This window comes from Megachile rotundata, chromosome 2 (genome assembly GCF_050947335.1).
Source record: "Megachile rotundata isolate GNS110a chromosome 2, iyMegRotu1, whole genome shotgun sequence".
NCBI lineage: Eukaryota > Metazoa > Arthropoda > Insecta > Hymenoptera > Megachilidae > Megachile > Megachile rotundata.
This window is the reverse complement of record NC_134984.1, coordinates 8253756-8274972: the sequence shown is the minus strand read 5'-3', so window position 1 is coordinate 8274972 and position 21217 is coordinate 8253756. Positions and strand designations below refer to the sequence as shown.

General features: G+C 34.6%; 1 protein-coding gene across 2 annotated transcripts in view; it reads right to left on the bottom strand.

Annotated features, from left to right (window-relative positions):
• Positions 1–21217, bottom strand: part of iav (transient receptor potential cation channel subfamily V iav) — a 152711-nt gene that overhangs the window by 1714 nt on the left and 129780 nt on the right. For both annotated transcript variants that reach the window (XM_003704618.3, XM_076541342.1), the window contains exons 10-12: positions 20758–21089; positions 9067–9315; positions 7525–7831 (exon numbers count right to left, since the gene is read on the bottom strand). In XM_003704618.3, the coding sequence (XP_003704666.1) occupies positions 7525–7831; positions 9067–9315; positions 20758–21089 (888 nt within the window). The remainder of the gene's footprint in view (positions 1–7524; positions 7832–9066; positions 9316–20757; positions 21090–21217) is intronic.

The following is a 21217-nucleotide window of genomic DNA, read 5'->3' as shown; positions in this document are numbered from 1 at the left end:
GTACTTTACAATAAATTTCGTAGCTTCAATGCTTCGTAGCTATTTCTTAAAATATCATACTTGATCTGTTAAGAGCTGACGGGAGAATCTACTAGTTTAAAAAGAATATAGGATAACTTGAACATTTAGAAACTTAGAAATATGAAGATGTCGGAAATTTAGGAATGTTCAGGTCTAATTTGAAGATTTCTATAAAGCATATGCAATTCACAAATAATAGTTTCATTTAATTACACATATTGAATATTCTATTAAATTTAAGATTCGAAAGAATCTACGAAAATTGTTATTGCACATGATCATGCTTCCAAATTGTTAACCACGAAATTAAAACCGATAAAAATACGCATTTCACACGAGCGGAATTCTATTTACTACAGCAATATTTGTAAATTTTCTGCTCTCAGTTATTGCGGTCCAATTCCAGTGACTCTCTTCTCAAAAGAATTAATTTTATACTTCCTGAACACAAAGCGAACATTCCAATTTATTTCGTAATAATTTTGATCCTTTGCATCGTGACTTACGATATTATCCTGTTTGTTTCCTATGCTGTTTATGAAATCGCTACATATATAATCAATGCCAGAAATCTACCAGCGTATAACGCACACTTATTTTGAAATTAAAAACACAATTAAGAAATAAATAAACAAATGATAAGAGTATCTTATTTATTTGTGTGAAAATTGGGACACATTTCAAGAGAACCACCTTAATAAATTTTGTAACTTAAAATAAAAATTTGTAACTTTAATTTGACGTTAGTTTGATGTGTGTTAATTAATTTGAAACGTTTAACGGCGTTGGTAGTTTTAGTGTTAACTAATGACTTATCGCCTTTGATTAAAACAGTTGACATTTTATCGAATTCAGATTTAAAGGCAACAGTGCTTTAACTTTTTTGTAGCCTGGTAAATACTAAATCCACGTGGATACGCTAATTTATATCACCTGTTTCGAGCGTTATTCATCATTTCGTTAGGTCTTTGTCATTTTTTCCGGAGAAAAAATTGCACGACAGCTCGATGATAGAACGGTGTTTCGTTTCGACAAATATCAGTGGCAATTAAAAATTTCTTGCCATGAAAAAGCGCTGTGAAAATAGCTCTTCTTCCTGCACAATGTAGTTTCAATGTTTTGTACAATATTAAATACAATTCAGCTAATTAATGGATAAAAATGGTGTCTGTAATCTCGATGCGTATACATACATTTTTGCATAAATAACAAAAATATAAAGCGTGTGAAATAATTTATAAAATTTTTAATAACATCACTGCTCTGATTATTCTTCACATTATTCTTCGCACTATTAATGCATTAATTGTAAAAATGTAATATGAGGTAGAATTTTACATGTGCAAATATTGAATATTGCCGTCCGATATTTTACACAGCAAGTTAATTAAAAGAGAAGTTGAACACGAACAAAAGGAAATTCGCTGTAATTTGAAAATTAAAGCTGGACTATCACTCATTTTGTAATATTTCGATTATATTGCTGTACTTCAATTGATATGTAATAAAGCTAAAATTTTAAGTTAATAGATATTAATATTGGTAATACTACTAATTCCGTTTATTAGCACATTATTACTATATTGGAATATAATCATAACGGTAATAATATTAATAATACTACCTCACTCTTTAAATGACAACAGTACGATGTAACTGTAATATTAGCATCATTACCTGCGATAATAAAAACAAACACGTGTATTATTACACAAGTACAATCAACAACTATAATTCCAAAAATTGTACGAAAATAACATGAAATTTTCAATTAAGACAAAATCTTACTTCCAATAAAAATGTTTTAAAAATTTATCATACGTACATTTCGCAATATATTAAAAATTACTCCACGATGATTTCATATCTTTAATTCCTATTCGTCTATCTAATCATTTACCTATATTCATTTACCTAAATTCGGTCATAAATTCATGCTCAACCACATTCATACATCTAATCAATCATCCACGTTCCTAGGTAAATAATATTAATAACACTAATCAAGATAAAACTCGATCACCCATTAATTTAAAAGCATTTGGCTAGTTCATAGATTTCTAAACTGTCCCTCGAAGCAAGGATTGCTATTCTTATCTCAAAAAAGTGTCCCACTTCTTGCTTTTCTTTTACTAACACTTTCGTGACTTCCACGAAGCATACTGTTTCATTGTTCGAGTTCGAGATGTCGTCGCCTCCAACAACAAGGTAGAACAACGATTAATCGTCACAATGAAATCATTGTATGCGCGTTGCTCGGATCGTGTATACTGCTGTCAGTGTTACATGCTGAATACAATTCTAGAGTGCTCGGAACGCGATCTTAATTCTGTTCACGGTCGAGGATTTAGATAAAAAAAGAGGCAAGGAAGAGAAGAAGGAAGAGGGACGTGGCTGTGAAAGTTCCGCGGAAAATTGCGACAGAGGAAAACATCGACGAATCTAAATGGGAAATCTATGTTCCAATATTGCGTGTTCTACGGGTCTCAACATGTCGACACAATCGATTGTCGATGCTATTGTATTGCCGAGCGTTTCCAAGAGTCTGTGTGACTTACCACGAACGCCACGAAACCCTTCCTGAACGACTATTATGTTGTAATTACTTTTCAAGCCGGACCAGGAAATTGTGTGTTTTCTATGCTTTCATTTCTCTGCCGGATAGTGTTTCGTCGAAAGAAGACCTAGCTCGAGTTTATTTGAATATAGCGATGGACATCAGTATTTGTACGTTGCGATTTCATGTACAAACAGTTATAGCTGCTGAAAAAATTGGGTATACCACTTGTTTTTGCAATTGATTATTGATTCACATGGTGTAGAAGCTGTAAACGATGAGTGTAACATATGAGCGAGTATGAACTGTAAAAAAGTTATAACCTAAATTTACAACAAACTCAGGTTTCATATAACTTTTATTTAAACTAAATAGCCCTGCTAATGGTAGTTTAATTCGTGAATATAAAAAAATTCGTGTATTAATTATTTTCTATTATACTTTGTTACATTATCTTAATCTGAAACAACCTCATCCAAATTGTTAACATTGGACCTCTAGGTACTGATTGTTGTGTCGTTGAACAGTATTAGAATCATTTTAATTATGGTAGTAAATTAAGTCAGTAGGAAATGCAAAAATTATAAATAAAATATATGCATACATGTTAAATAAGATTATTAAATATTAACACTTTCACGACCGCATCTTTGCGCAGTGAAACGTCGCCATGAGCCGGCAATACTTTTGACATCACGTGGGAGTCAATGGCTAATACCAACGGCCTATCAATGACACCACATAAGTGTCACCGACCAACAACGACTGGCCTGCCTATGGCACCACGTTGGTGTCACCGATCGTGAAAGTGTTAATGAGGTTCTGGCGTAAGCACCAAATGGTTAATTTTAGTTCTCTTACAAGAAGGCGTCGGATGTCTCAAACTGTCTCGTTTTTATCAATAACCGAACCATTTACGACTTCCTGCACGTAAACGACAACAACACACCATTGATATCATTCTTTTCTTTTACGCTCGATTCATAGCAATTATACCGAACTTCATTCACTCTTTCTGCATCCTCGCCTTCCCTACTCCGTGGCCAGATCCATAATAATGAACATCGTTCCCATTCATAAATCGTTTGAAGACAAAATAGCAACAGCTGATTGACTCCAACGATTCTCGAAAATGTATTGACGCTAACATACATGATTTACACATCCCTGAATATGATTATCAACTAACAAGGTTATGTAGAATAGTGCAGGCTATATCAACAAAACAATTGAAAAAGCGATTGCAAAAGGAGAGAAAAGATAAGGGAATATCTGTCACAGTTATGATGCGAATATCTGCACAGCAATGGTTGTCATGTACATCTGAACCCAAATGTTATTCGTCTCGCAACCATATGTGACGCACTATGTCTATACGGTTCTTTTGCTTTCTGTGTTACGCTACTTCCTATTTAGTAACGAAATCAAACAGCCTTTCCTCGAGATAGAGCTTCCATAAAGACTCTAAGAGCCTTTTTCTTAGAAACAGTTAATATCGTTAAGTACCGACGTTCAATAACAATTCTAAGAGCTGCAACATGGAGATGTTCAATTCGAGAAGCTCATTCGAGCATTCGGCATGAAGGTTGCGAATAACATTTGGTAACCACCGACCTATTGGATGACCACGGGTTTCTCATTCATCAATGTCAGTCTCAGTTAGTTGCGATTAGGTGAACAACGATTTCAACGTTATGTATGTTGGACTAAGGGTACCTAAAACAGCAATGGCATAGTAGTGTTCCGACAACACTTGGTTTGACACCTGTTACACTAATTGAGAGTTGTATGTCTCATTCAAGAATAGAGTATTTTCAATAGATTGAAACAATTACAATGACGATTAGAAGTGTCATTATTAACAACTGCTTCGCGCCAACGCTGAAAAAAAATCAATCAAATCGTCAACTAAAATACGGTTCTACGATCGACAATTATGATTCAATTATAGATCCGGTGGTCTTTAGTTTTTTATAATTCGAAATGGTAAAACGTTATAGGTACTCTCAACGTAATATCTAGTTACTTCAACGGGTTAAGCTCTGTTTGCCCCTAGAGGTTTCCAAATGAACCACAAGAGGATCTTCAGAATTTGGTTTTGGAGCCTCGCCTGCAATAATGTCTGATTAAAGGAGCAAAACTTAGGAAGAAATACTGTTTACGGATAATTTTTTAGGTTCTAAGGTAGACTTGCAAACTACTTCCAAAATAAATAGCTCATATCTGTATCTCTAAAGAGAGTATAAATAGCTCTAAAGAGGTTTTATTATATCAATAATGTAGGATTATTTTCCTGTCCGATCGCGTAGATTATGTCGTGACACGCTCAAGATTTTTGTTTCTCAACCTACGTTTAGAACAAATGATCATAAACTTATATAGTCCGAGTCTTAAACATTTTTTTGCAGACTTAATAATTAAATTTTTGCTAATTATTGTTTAGTTATGTTAGTAACTAATTAAGTAACAACACATACAAAAAGTTTTGACTACGTAAGAATTTTATTAAACAAACTATTTAAATAAATGAAGAAAATTAGGGGATGCAAAATTAATATCAAAATTGTTTCTCGGACCCTCAAAGGGGTTTAAGAACTTGTAATCTTAAGATTACGCAAATAATGTCCTTTTACATTGTGTAGCGTGATGTAAGCGAATATAAACCTTCATGAATTTATGCCAAACACGTACAGCTGTGTAATAATGTTAAAAGTATGCGAATAACTAAGAGAAAATACTGAAAGGGTGTATGAAATAAAACACGCGTAAACGTCAAACTCTGTATTTTTCGTTAACTGGCACTTTCAGCCGGAGGTTAGTGGAAGAATGTCTGCCTTTGTAAAATCGGTGCCATGAGGACAACCTTTTCACCATATGACCTGCCCTTTTCAATGCAGTGTTTGAACCTTCGGGAAATTCCTCAGTGTGAAGAAAATATAGTGGCATGTGGCTTGACTCAACATTTATTTATTTCAAATTTTCTACGGCATAAATCCAGCGTTAGTAGCCTTCTTACTATGCAAGCGAAATTTGGCATTTCTTGGTTTGCCCATATCAAGTCTATCGTTGGAAAAAGAAGACGACAAAGGAAAGAAGCCATTTTGTTTTAAGGATTTTTGACTATTGCAAAATTTGGAGGTATATAAATTTAGGGACTTAAAAATTCAGTAATACAGCGATTTCGGGATTTAGCGACTGGAGGATTTAGAGGTTTGGGTATGTAAAGATTTAGAGATGAAGGGATTTGGGGTTTTAGGGATTTAGGGAATTGGGATTGTAGGGATTTGTGTTTATAAGGGTCTGGTGGTCTAGAGATTTAGGGATTTGGGAATTTAACAATTTGGAGTACGAAGAATTAAAGATGTAAGGTTTTGGGAATGTAACGATTTGTGTTTTGGAGTTTTTGAAGGGATTTGAGGATATAGAGATTTATGAATGTAGGTATTTGGAGATGTATGAATTTAAGGATTTTGAAAAGAAAATAGTTACCTTTCCTTCTTGCCTTCTTTTTGCAATAACAGGTTTAGTACAGGCAAAGCAAGAAACGCAAAAATTCAACTACCTACTAGCAAGGCTACTGACGCCAGTTACTAAAATAATGTAGTCTATTCCAAATATAACTATATCGTTTCTGCATTATTGAGTGTTAACCGAACTTATCTACTATTTAACTATACTTTCTCACCTTAAAATAAGTCCTCCTGATATCTCATATACTATTTTTACCTGAAAATCCTACAATAATCTTATCCCTTCAGGTGAAATTGGAGCGAGCTCAACTGTTAAATCTTACACCTTCTAAATGTACTTCCGACTTATCCTAATGGGCTTCTAATCTGGTATTAGACTTGTCTGAAATTTATGTAACCTTCCAGCATCTGTTCAATCATGCATTGAGTTCGTCTGCAAATTCTCACCCTAGTGACTTTAAGATTTCTCGTCGTGTTCATTTACAAAGTTCCATCCTCTTGCAGCTACCTGAGTCGATTCAAGTTCGTCTGCACGTGATTCCATTTCCAGAAACTATCTACTTTTACATCCGGTTTGTTCCCGTTACCAATAATTCTAGAAGTTTCCTGACTTTAACTAGTTGAACATTTTTTTACGAAAACCCTCATTTCAACACTGCTCTTTACTTATAATTCTGCATGGTTCTCTAATTAGTCACGTAAGATTGTGCAAAACTATTAGTTGGATAAGTTAATAGACTATTAATTGTCAGTATTAAATATCAGTTACATATGAATAAATGCATAAGTAACAATTAGTCAGATAAGTTAGTGAATTATTAATAATTTGTCACAATTTATAATTAACTAATTAGTGAGACGTGTCATTAATAATTCTAATGCTCCTCTGTAGTTTTTAAACACTATAATCATTTATATTACTATTACATCTTACCTTATAATATTTATATTACTATTACCTTTTACCTTAAAATACAATATGGTTAATATTATGTAATAAACATAGGATCACCAAATACAATATATTAAGTACATAATGTTCATTATTATTTAATACAACTTTTCAATTCAAACGTACTGTAATTTCTTGAAATGGATTTTGTACAACTGTGACTGAAACAAGGTCAAATCGGACAAATATGTATTTGAACTTGTTACATTATTTTTGTATTCTCTATCTACGTTTCAAAAGTGGTACCAGATCTACAAATTTCTAAACTCTCAAATTTCCGAATTTGTAAATATATCCAAACACTTAAATTTGCAAATATTTTCCAAATTTTCAAATTGTTCCCTAATTTCTCGTATCCTCAAATTTTCAACTGCCCATATTCTTGAACTTTTCAAATTTCCAACATTTCTCCAACTTCCTAAATTTCCACCTTGCAAAATTATTAAACTCTTCTGTGAAAGTCAGACTTGCTCCTGACTCAAAAGTTTACAGAAAGGTATAAGTATGCGTATGAAATGATTTACCTGTTTCTAGCAGTTTTTGGTCGACGCTTCTGAGCTTTGCACCTCGATCCGCAGTTAGCATCGTTTTGTTTTACTTCCGATTTGTTCGCCACGATTGACTCATCTCGATTTTCGGTCCGTTGATTCGACGGTACCTCTTCAGTGTCGTTTAGCAACTGCTGGTATCGAGGATTTCCGTCGCCGGATGCGGAAGACGTCGATGACATGTCGTCATTGACATGCCGTGAATGTCTCCGTGCCGTGATAAATCTGCTGTTAGCTGATCTTATTCTACGTAAACGGGCCACCGTTCCTAGCAAGTTGTCGCCTACGATAAGACGATCAATTTTCTTAAATTCAACGTGACACTTGCTGCTCCATCGATCGTGCGCCAACTCATATTCAATAATTCTGTTTTTCGTGTACAGAGTGAGTCGTGAAATTCATGAGATGTCGCTAAACATTATTGCAGACGTATATTGATTACTTAATGCTTTGACTGCCATGTTAAAGATACATTAACACTTAATACATTAACACTTCATTAATATTTGGACACTATACTATTTTATCAGTTACCAGTCTGCATATTTAATGTAATCAATTATGTGCTAATGTTTGTCAACTTAGTATTCTTTGTTTTTTCTATAAGTTTTATTTATTTAAATTAATTTTTGGGGTAATAAATGATGAATACGGAAATGTATTATTCTTAAGTCGCAAAGTAATCGGATATTTAATATTTATCTATATTTAATTACAACTTTAATTCAGTTTACAGACATACACTCTGTTCAAAATGTATTCGCACACTATTTAGTTTCAAGTAAAATATTGTATGTTAAGCTAAATATAGACCTTAATTCGAAATATCAGTGATTGTTTGAAATATAATTATTCGAAATATCAGTGATTGTTTGAAATATAATTATTCGAAATATCAGTTATTATGCAAAAATTATTGTGATTAGTCAGAAATTTTGAATATAGACCAAGAAAGCGAAAGATTGACGTGCGACAGTTAATTATTTTTCACCGCGAAAGAAGAGAATCTTATCGGGAAGTCGGTCCTCTTTTAAGTTTAAGCAAAAGTACCGTGGCAGATATTATAAAGTGATACAATAATGAGGATCGTGTCAATTTCTCAAAAGGGACGATCGAAGATACTTGATTCGAGATAAATTACATTAAAAAATTATGTGAGTTATATAAAGAAATTCATTTTCTGTTATACTACGAAAAAATTATATCGAATAAAGGCCATAAGCAAACTAGCAAAATTAATCGATAATTTTTAAGATAAAAATGGTGCAAATTATGTAAGAATTATGTAAGAAAATTAATATTCACAAATTAATGAATGAATAACAAAAAAATATGTATAATTTAATTTGTAATTTATAGAAGAAAATTGATATACAATTTCGGGATAGTCAATAAATTAAAAAATGAAATATACATAATCTAAACAGTTAAATAACGAAAGAAGATTCATATGAATGAACTGAAATTGTAATAGAAACTTTGTAACAATTAATAAATTGTGTAAAAAGTCAGACTTACCGCCAAAATCGTTATCGCTGGATTCGATAAAATATTGTTTCTTAACAGCTGCAGCTTGTTCCTCCATCGGTATTTTCGTCATCGTGAACTGTTCCAAAATTTGCAAATTTATTTTGGGATTCGCAGACGAATCAAATTCTGCAGCAACACGTTCCGCCATTTTTAGTAGCGTTTCAGGATCGTTCATACTTTCCGAAGCAATCACAAATTCCAAAAACAGATCATGATACTCTTCAACTGTGCTTGAATCTGAGACAAATAAAATACATTGAAGCTTTTATTCTTTTCTTAAAAACTTTTTAAAAGGGTCTAACCAAATAAGATAGTCAAATGTTTGATTCTTATTGGGATGTGATAATTCATTGAGCACAGATGCACATACGGATACTCTAGCTATTTTTCTGACAGTAAATGAAATACACACATGTCCCACTTAGCAGCTAATTTTACTTAGACGTCAATATGCAATTAGCCCTTTAGTCTTTGAGGTTGGGACAATTTCAGCTATCGATATTTCTGGATTTTCTTAGAACCGCTTATCTGAAATTCCATTATTAATAATAGAAGACCGATCTAGGTTAATATCGTGACGTTTGAAGTTGAGAAACCGTCAGATTGAAATTAACAGAATCTCCAAAAATATCACGAGCGTCTTTTAAAGTATTTGTAATACTTTTGATTGATGTATATTTGTAATACATTGAATCTTGACTTATACAGCATTTTCTGCATTAATTTTTAATAATTCGAAACAATATTATGTTTACATTTCTACGTATTGCTATAATCACAATTAACTTTAATATATGTATTATTTTTTGTATTTGTCTTAAGAATTTATTCTTAAGAATTTAATCTTACGAATTTAACATAATAAGAATTTATCAAAACATTTACACTCATCGAATATTTTCTTCGATTTGAAGGTTGAAGAAAAGTTAAGCCAAGTGTTAAAAAAATGTATGGTTCCAATAGGTCAAAATGAAAAAAATAGACCTACAGATATTTTCAGCAGTTAGAATAATTAACTCGAACGGTCACGTATACCAATTAGACTAAAAACAATATCAGCAAATGTCTCCAGAGTGACCGAAATAATGTGAAATGCGAAATATAGTTATTACTATCATTATTCTTCTTATTTGCTGAAATGTAACGCTGGAAGTGTTCCCGGCGGAGACAGGTGTAGCTTCTTTTACTTTGAGACAACCTCCTTACGTGCCAACTCGTAGGTTAACATCTGTAGAGTGTGTTGCATGAATATATCAATACTTCATATTTTCAATGACCCAAGCTTTTAGTATGAAATTATGGTCAGTATTCCTTAACTAGTAAGGAAGTTTTTTTTTTTTAATTTATTTATTTATAGTCGCATCAACCACACGTGGGTTATTAGCGACTAGCGAAAAGTTTGTAGCTTATTGTACAGTTTAGACTCTTTAAGGTACTTCAGCAAGCTTTGGGTAGATTTGTTGTCTTTCAGGTTGTCTTTTATGGGTGGTTTTATATTGAATCGCAGTCGGGTTAATAATAAGTTGTGTAGAAGTAAATTACAATATTGTAAATATTTATCTGGGTTACATATAACCTGATTTTCAAATGTTTCATAAATATACTAACCTTGTACGTCATTTTATATTCCGTAAGAAGATGAAAATAAAATAGTTTTTCTTAAACAATTGATATATTTATAATGTCCGAAATAACTTTTGTGTGACTAATTTATTTTTTGTAATTTATTTCATATAATTTGTGAAATAAATATCGAATATAATTCTCAGTCCAAAACTGAGATTAATAAAAGCAAAGGGAGTTGTTATGTTTGTAAAAGGCTTTGCATACACCGAATGGAAACGATTTACATTAATATTTTGTTTTTTATCCTCGTGTCAACGAGGAATATTAATGAAAACGTTCGAGGATGTAGAAATAGGCAACTGAAAAAAAACTACCAGCGATGCTAGAGAGGCGGTAGTATACAAAACAAATATGGCAGATACAAGGGTACTTTCAACGTTAAATTGATACTGAAAATTTATCGGCGAAACTTGTGAAAAGCATCACGTTTGTTTACAATGCCAAAAATGCAGAAGCGTCGGCCATTTTGATTAGTTCACGCGCTGGCCTTAAATTCATACTGACAACAGTAGCAATAATATTCTTTTGGCGAATAATTAATTTATTCATAACAAATCATTAATTATTATTAGATAAGTGATGCTTTTGAATTTTTTAAGATGTTAATTTTAAGTCACAACAATTATTGTGTGTATATGTATTATTGCTAGATTCAGCTTTTCTTTTATAAGTGCACAGAAACAATTGTATAATATTGCACATTGTGCATTTCAAAAGTAAAACTTTTTAGAAGGCTTGCAATACTTATTACAGCTTTTAATTATTAATCAATTAAATTTCTCTTTTACAAACGAAACGAAATAAATGACATAAAATGGATTGTTTTATATTAAAAACTTAACAGAATTTCTTTAACTGTACAACAATTTTTTAGTTTACTAAAACCTTAAAATCTTAAAACTTCATTTTAAAAATATCACATCAGCAATACAACAAAATTATTGCGTTTACATATATGTACATATACAAAAATACAAGTGCTTTTTTACATTTTACTGAGAAATAGTATTTATCAATTATTCTACTTGTTTCACAATGGACGAAAAAATAGCGATAAAATATTCACTCCGCATTACGAAACTTATGTACGTAAATCCTTTTATGACTCAAAAGTTGTTAGTCTTCTATAATGTTGAAATAATTCCAAACAGTTATGTTTGATTCCAAAATGAAATGTCCTTTCCCGTTTCCGTCGAAACTGTTGCTGACAGTAGACTTGTTTTCATTACTTTAATGTGTAGACTCGTTTTCAAGTTTTATTAACGCGCCGCGCACAACGCCAGTGTAATAAAAGTTGGCAAACCTGCTTTAAATCCTGACGGATGCGAATTATTTTCGAGCGAAAATGGAAGATGCTTGTTGCGTTTTAATATAAAGTTGCAGTACTGTTACGTTTTTGTTCCGTTCGTGAGGAAAAACTGGATCAAGGATATCGTAAACAGATCATTAAAATTTGTTTATAAAGAGGAAAACATATTTGAAAGGCTATCCGGGTCACCGATAATTAAACAAAGTGTTTAATTGGAGACGATATGTTGTATAACAGGAACAAGTTTGAGTGCTCATACATTATTATCTCTTAACATAAGTTAAAATTAAGACCGTTAGCGTTTCGAAGTAGGTATAGAAATCATTATAGGTGTACAATAATAGAGATCGAGAGAGCAATTTATGGGGTTTAATGTACCAAACTTTAATTTGCTAAATTCATTCAGCTACGAAATAAGGTGGAGCGAAATTAAAAATACTACGAGTCGAATTATACGTCACTTAAGTTCATTCTTGGAACTCTAATCTAAAATTCTCTACTTCTTCATACTAAATGTAACAATCAGTCAAATAATCACACGTTCTTTATTTCAAATTACAAAATTGATTCAGATACTTTTCTTGAAATTTGTACTGATTCTTGTGGAGAGAAAAATTAATATTTATATTAATTTATATTTTGTTATTGGTATAGTTTTCTATTTTATTTTTAATTTCGAAGTGTGTGATTAATGCTAATTATTTAAAATCTTACTGTTAGAATTTATTGTTGTCAATGCAGTTAAATTCATTAAATAAATAAATTTTCTATTGAATAAATAACTCGAAGCAAGCTGTAAAGGATCATCCTTCACTTCAGTTTAAACGTCTGTGTGAATTTTTTAGAAATTTCTTCACATGCAATTAAAAAAAAAATTTATTTTTATTGAAAATAATATCTGTGAAAATTTGCAAGTGTTAAAAAATAACTCATTTTAGAAATTTCTTCAGATGCAATAAAAATCTATTTATTTTCATAAAAAATAATATCTGCGAAAATTTGCAAGCGTTCAAAAATAACAAAGTGTTATTAGTTTTATTTCTAACGAGAATTATCCTTTTTAATCTTTTTACAGTAAGTTAAAACTCATTGCACGTTGATTCATTTTTAGCTTTATTTAATAACGCGAAAAAATATAAGATCGATATCTGCTGTAGTTTGAAAAAGAAATGGCTCATAACATTTTAAGTGAATTCTTCTGTGCATGTATGAACGTCTTATCCTCCAAAAATAACTATATCTTTTCAGGCATTTCCAATAATCAGCCACAGAAATATTTTTAGCAAAAGTTAGTCAGCCTCCGATCTGCTGTACGTTCCGATATTGAAGGTTTTAGATAAGTTTTTTTTATAAAGGTTCGATAACAACTTTGATTTTCTAAAGTAGTTTTCGGTTTAAGGGAATTAGTATTATTAATATTAAGAATTTAACTGTTTCTTGCACTGTGGCTTTAAAATGATATTGAATTTAGAAATATTTCAGAATAAGGAATTCAGAATGTTAGATAAAAAACTTCGGTTTAAAAATTGTAAACAAAGAAAGTCAAAAAAAGAATAACGCAAATTATTTTATCAAATTACATATTTTAAGTAGGACTAGGACTACTATTTAAAAGAATTTTTATAAAGTATTTATGAATATTTATAATACTTCTAACATACAATGTACGGTTATATCATAAATGTAAAATACCAAAAAATGTAATACAAATGTGTCTTTTTAGCAAAATGCTATAAAATACTATATTATAAGGAAACACTTTCTCTTCTAATTTACAAATAAAAATCCCCCCAGATTCAATACTGTAAATAATTAGAAAAGTCAAAACGTTTTATGTTGCAAAGCTTGACAATGCTCAAAAATTCGTATTTCTACAAAATACAATAAAAAAATTGGTTTCTTGAAATTTAATTTCTAAAATAATCCTTTAATAAATAAAGCGTTTTTAACATTGAAATAAAACTCACAAAAATGACGGATCTTAAATGTCGTATTTTAAATTACTGAAATTATTAAGATGTTTTGGTAAAAAAGTATGTTAACTTTTGTCGAGATAAAGAATTGTTATACAAACTATTTTATGTATCATTCTTCATTTATTTTTCTTCCTTAGCGTTAATTTAGAAATAAGTGGTCATCAAACGATTTTAAATCTCGAGTAAAATATACTTTCCAATCATGAAGAATGTAATTATTTTTCAACAAACATTTTCATGTGTTATTTAAATCAGAGTTCGCAATTAATTTATTATCTGCAATAATATGCTGTATTTGGAAGCTTAAGACATCCGAGGTGTATTTTTTGTTGGATTTTTATTAAATATTCTGAGGAGAGCTGCGACATAAGTTACAATCTCAATTTCATGTTCCCTCCAAGAGTCTAACTGAATGTTCAAAAATAGTCCTTTCAGATAGTGAACTATGAAAGGACATTCTCCAATGGTCAAATTTATGATGCGTGCGTGACTTTCGCCATTTTTTGAGGCTTTAAATAACAGTAATTCATACCTCGTAATACGTAATAATTTATACGCAGAAAATCTGCAAATTGCATTACTACTTGAAAAAGGAAACATTGCATATTCAGTAACAATTGATAGATTGTGAACCTATTTTCGGATTCTGAAATAGTGGGAATAAATTAATCATTAGCGTTGTGTATAACTATTGTGTCAATAAGGTCTAAGTATACTACAAAACAGTGAATAATTACTGATTGAACCAGTGAAATCGTTGATATGATTTGTGTTTGCTTCACTGATGTAATCAATCAATGGAACAGATGAAGCTTACCAATTATTAATCAGTTTAAATATCGAAATAATAGGTTTTACTGATTCTTTTTTATAGTTTATTTACAACAGTATGTAAGGATGTCTAGATTTTACACAGAATTTATCAATATTTTTGTCGATCTACTTCTCTTTTCGTTACTCTTAAAACTCGCCAAAGTAATGTGTTGTCCCTGTGCTTTATCAATGGTTTTATGGAGAATAAATCCCCACTTTTTGGTAAAATCAAACAACGGTTGTCTTGCAGGGTCAGGGTGGCCAGGACCTATATGGCCCCGTTACCATCCAGACCGCGACACTTCAACTTTCGATTTTTCCAGGGTTTCGTTTACCAATACTAAAACAAGAACTGCGTCAATTTTATATTGTTTTATTATTAATGAAAACCAAGGAAGACCTACAAATCTTCACTCATATTGAGGTTATGCCACCAACATCGTACAATTTGTAGTTGTCCACAGTATAGTTGGTATTATTAAAATTTACCGGAGCTAAATTATACCGTAATATATTCGACTAAAAAGAATTTCAATCTGAAGTAAACTTTTCACTATAAACTTCTTTCCAATATCTTTAATCACCCAAACTTCCATCGACCAAATATTAGGGACTTTGAATTATTTTCTTTCTAAATTACTTACAGATAAAAATATATTAAATTTTATCTATTGTTATCACTATTTCTTTCAAGGAATGAACTTGCTCCACTTTCAAAATAAGCGGTACAATTTAAGACTTGGAAGTTCCAGGATGAATAGGAGCAATCATAAACTCAAGCCTTTCCTTAAACAAGTTACAATTTCTTATATTATCTATTTTATAAGTTGTTTTAACTGATGTAACTGGTTTCGTTATTAGCTTGTAAAATACTATAATCGATTAGTTGAAGAGTAGCACAAAAAAATGATCGGTTTTTTATCAATCTCGAAATACAGTAATGCCTCCTTCATTGTCTTTACTGATGTGTCTACGCTTATTCTATCATATACAGGGTGTCTCACAACTCGTGTAACTCCTGGAAAGGGGTGGTAGAGGACGTGATTCCGAACAAGATTTCCCTTTCCAAAAATGGGGTTTGGAGCTTCGGTTTTGCATTATCAAGCAAAAACACGGACCAATCAAAGCGCGAGGATTAAGCGCACCTAGAAGCGAGAGTAAAAGGTTCGAGCCTAGCAGCTGAGCACGATCATGATCAAGTGCTTATGCGCCGGGACAATGTAAACGTTTAATACGAAGCCCTTACGTCAAATTTCAGTTAAACAATGAACAACACAATAACAAATAATGTTCATTTATTCGTTTGTCATGAGTATGGAACAGAATTAGTTATGTGTAATTAACAGAAGTCGAGTTAATTAAATTTCTGTAACTTTAGATTTACATAAAACTTATAGACTATTAAAATGGGGCTGTCGAAAGCGACTATGGTCATGTCAAGCATAAATCCCATCCCTCGCTCTTACAAGTAGTAGTAGCAGCATTTTAAACAGCGAAATTTTCATAGTTTCACATAGCATTTATTTGAAATTTCCGATAATTTGTAAAGATATACTAGCTCTGTTTACTGTCGTAACATTAAGATTACGAAGACATCTGATTAACTCTGAAATAAAACATATATTGATTTCATAATATAATTTGGTAAATATGTAATTTAAAAGAAGCATATTTAGAATTTTTACAGTCCATTCAATATGGCAACTTCGAACGAAATACGAACTAGATTTTTCTTTTCCTTTTCAACGGTAATTCTTTGCAAAATATTTTCGTGAAAAGCATTATGTCGACCAGTTGAGCTTGAGAAGATTGAAACTATATAGCTCGCGTGGCAGTTGCTTGCAGTTTCGAATTGACTCCACGATGTGGTACTAGTATATTTCACTGATTCGTCAATGGCGTTACATCTGTCGCTGGGTCGACGTGAAATTCACTGATTTAGTAGTCAATAGCACTATAAACTAGTGAAAAACTGGTTCACTGAGTAAATCAATGAAATTTTTTCTGATTCGGATTGAAAGCGTGTTTACGTACTAGTTTTTGATGGACGAGTTAAGCGCGCTTTTTTTCAAATTTGCAATCGCTTTAACTCAAATTTAAAGTACAAATAAAAATTATGAATAAAACACAAATCGGGTATGTTCTGATAGATCTGCACAGATTTGTAGAAAATTCCCTCAGTTTCATATTATTATCGCCATATGTTATAATTCTGAAAGAATTTTATTGAAAAAATGGGTGTTAATATTTAAATATTAAGATATTAAGTTATTAAGAAATTAAACTTCTATACGCAGAAATCGAAATTTGAATATTATAATTAGCAAAACACAGAACGATTACAAACTATTAGTAATGAACATCATAACTTGTAATATAATAATTATACACAGCATTAAAACACAGCATAATTTTTGCTACAGCAGCAGTCTCGAACTTCAGGTTGATCAAATCAACAGACCGAGAAGGATGCCTACCCCCTGCCACGTTGGTGAAGCCACGTTGGAGAAGTTGTAGGAGGCCCAGTCCATCTAGACTCGCGATCGCCGCTTTCACGTGCGGGACTTACGGTGATGCCACCTTGGTTGCACTTCACTCCAGCCACGTTCTAATGGTTGATAGACGGTGTACGTACAGGCTATACGCAACGAATCGGCCTCCCCGTGATTCCCCGTGAACGCGGTCAACGACAGTGATCGGTACCGTGAGCAAAAGATTCGCTCGCAAAAACGGTCGTGCGACGCCCTGGATTTTGCCGAGTGGATAAAAGCACGGTTGCATATGTTCGTAAGGGCGAGGTGACATAGTCGCGTCCGTCCTTGGACGGCCGACTTCACAATAAGTCTAGCGGTTGCTAAACAAGGTTATCGAGCCTCGACTGACCCCACGAAGCTTTGCTTATCTCGACGATATCATCGTCGTCGGAAAAACCTTCGAGGAACATGTAGCAAACTTCAAGGCAATCTTCAAGTGAGTCTGCGCTGCCAGTCTACGCACTAACTCGGAAAAATGGCACTTCGGCCAAACCGAATTGGGGCATGTCGTCACCGGCCAAGGAATACGCATAGACCCGGGGAAGGTACAAACGATAACAGAAATTTCGGTCCCAACTAACCTGATGACGCTGTGCTAGTTTCTGGGAACTGTGTTTTGATACAAATGATTCATACTACGGTTCTCGGACCTGACAACCCCGCTCAACCGCCTGCTCTAGAAATTTCAACGCTGAGACTTGGCCGCTGTAGAAGATGTGGCTTTGTAGAAGTTGCGGCATCAACTGGCTGAGACGCCGACGCTACCATGTTCGGAATTCGACCGCCCGTTCATTCTGCAGACAGATACCAGCAGCCAAGGTTTGGTGGTCGTCCTGACACAGGATTGCGATGGAGAAAAGCGAGCCATTGAATCGTCAAAACGATAATCACCTAATACGCCCAGAATAATTACCATACTTGGGATCACTGAATCATGGAATTGGCGTTCGCGTACAATACCATTAACCATAACTGGATGGGGTACGCTCTAGCATACTTCGACTACGAACGGGAACTTTGTGTGTCGGAAAAACCAGCCACCACCGGACCACTAGCGATTGCACAGCCATCAGGAGGCAATCGAGCACCTTCAGGACGCCATCAAACCGTCGTGTTTTTTCAAGCATCTACACTTGCCAGAGCAAGTATTATAACCGGCAACGGTGGGAAAGGACTCTTGCCATGGGTGACAGCATTATGTGACCCACTCTCTTCCGCGGAAAAAGGGATCAACGCCAAGCTAGCCCCTGAATAGGCGGGACCATATCGCGTCATGCGGTATCACAGGCCTACTGTAGTACATTTACAGGGGCCACGAGAAAGACTACTACGCACGTATTTGCAGGACCTGAAACTCTATCCCACCATCGATTCTGTCGAAATACAAACCGAAGAGCTACGTGACTTCGACTCATTGCTCGTACAGACTTCGAAGAGCAATAAAGAGAAGCAGCAACGAATAGCCTACGGTACTAGGAAAGTGCGCAAAGCATCGACCTCCCGAAGCCCGGCCAAGGATTCGAAAAGTTAAGACGGCTCATTGGTCCATCATTGTTGCCACAGGGCCACTGGTCAACCGCCGAAGGTATTGCCACCGACCGAAAAGGCGCTCAGGCGTCCCGAAATTTGCAACCGTGCAGACCACTGGGGAGCTAGCCCAGCCAGCAGTTCCACGGATAGACGCCTCCACCATCTTTGCCAGGAGCCAAGCCGCCAGCTCCATAGGTAGACGCACCTCGTCCAGCGCCTCCATCAGATCAGCCAGTAGCCCAGCTGATGGGACGACGAAGGTCTCCCGCCGCCCAGCACTAGGTCACCACCAAGCTCCGGCAAAAATGCCATACCGAGCGGCCATACCGGGAGAGTCGTGCGACAGTCCAGGGCACATCCGGCTTTCAGGACTGGAACACCGGTCCATAAGCCGTAGAGGAAACCTTCCTGCCACCAGTCCCACCAACCCCGACCATACACGAACTAAGAAGAACAAGTTCGCTAGGCCCCTCAAACCTAGGGGTCCCTACGCTACGATCGGGTCGCTTAAACTACCAGACCCCCGCAACCATTACGCCAGATTTCGCCACTGATACGTCAACCACAGCGGTTAACACCGGGGAGAATTTATGGTAGATCTGTCCCGGCTCACCTTCCTTATATTGCCAGATGGGCAACCAGTGTCGATGAAAAGGGTCAAAGCCCAACAACTACGGGTCCGCATCCAGCCCAGCCCCCCTCCCGCCACAGATGACGGATCGTCGCTCGTGCAGACCTCCAAGGGTCCTGTAGACTTAAGTAGTTTCTAAGTAGTTTGTAAGCTATACCGCGTTAATCATAACCTGTAAGTAGTTAGGATCGAGCATGTAAGCGACACTGTGTACCTTGTTAGCTTGTAAGTGTTGTAAATAGATAGGAGTAGGTAAAGAAGTCGGTTGTAAATAGAGCCTTAGAATGAACCTTCCGAATCCGAGAATAAAGGAAAAATATTGTTTCTAAAGTTCGCATCTCATAAAAGAGGGGGGCTTAAAGTATTGTCTTGGCGCGAACTCTTACCACTGACACCGAGAGCTATCGGGAGAGGAAGACTGCCGCGATTGCGATTCTCGAAGAAACTGTGCCTGAACGATATATAAGGCTATGATGTGAGTATAAACATCGGAGAGCGTTCGGTAAAGCGATAGCGTGTGTATCGAACCGATCGGCGACTCACAAGTGACTCTGCCAGCGCTCTTTTGCTATTTTTGTACCCCCTTCCTTCAACGGAGGATAAACAAACGGCTGTGTGAATCTGCAGCTCATTTGTCGCACCCGTACTCCATATTCCATCAACCCTAAGCCATAGCTCAGTTACGAGACGAGGGCATCCAACCGCCGAAGAAGTGCAGCGTGTTCTCGAGTTACCGGTTTCTAGCCAGGGAAGAACGGAGTGCGAATCTGCAATTGTTTGACTTCACTATCGGGCAACTGTCATTATTTCAGCTCCTCCACTTCTACCTCCTCCTTGCGATATCTGTATTGCGTGCGACCTCGAGTCCGAAACCGGCGTACCGACTGAGCCGGCAACTTGCGACTATGGACTCAGCAAAGTCCTCCAGTTATAAATTGTAATTACTAGCATCACTGCGTTCTGATATTTGAAAGTCTGTAGTTGTTGATATTATCAATAATACATTGAACTTAGGCCATTTTCAAAATTTTTCATCTATCAAAATGACTGCGAAAATTTATATGTCTGAAATTATCATATACTCTTACTATACTTAACCGCAAAATGTTTTTTATAAGAATTAACATCAAGAGGCACATGTGAGTACAGTTAACGAACAAATCACAAGTCGCCGCTTTCGAAATAAATAGCTTAATAATAACTTTCATTTAAAATAATAATAATATTTTTAATATTATTTATGACAATATTGTTACTCACTGTTTGCATTCTTCACATTCATTTTCTCAACGTCGACAACTTCATTAGGTTTCTTATTGGTCTCATCTTTAGCGTTTACTTGTTTATTCGCGATCTCCGTGGCAGCTTTTTCTGTTATCGATGGTTTTTCTTGATTATTTGTCGTTAATTTGGTTTGTTCGCTGCTGACAACCTTTGGTTTCGATTGTTTTACGTCAATATTAGTAGGAATCGATTCTGTGGCAGTGGAGAGGTCCAAGTCATGGGCAAACGCCATAACGTCCAGTGCTGCTGTTAATGCATCCCCAAAACCAGCAGTTACCGCTGAAACCTGAGGTTCATCTACATTTGGACTGTAAAGAAAAATTGTATATTTGTACTTCTCTATCATCTGGCACTATAAATTATAAAGAATTCTAGTAAGGCAAGGGCAAATGCATCTCCCTCTCCTCCATTTTTCCTAGGCCTCCCAGTAGCTAAT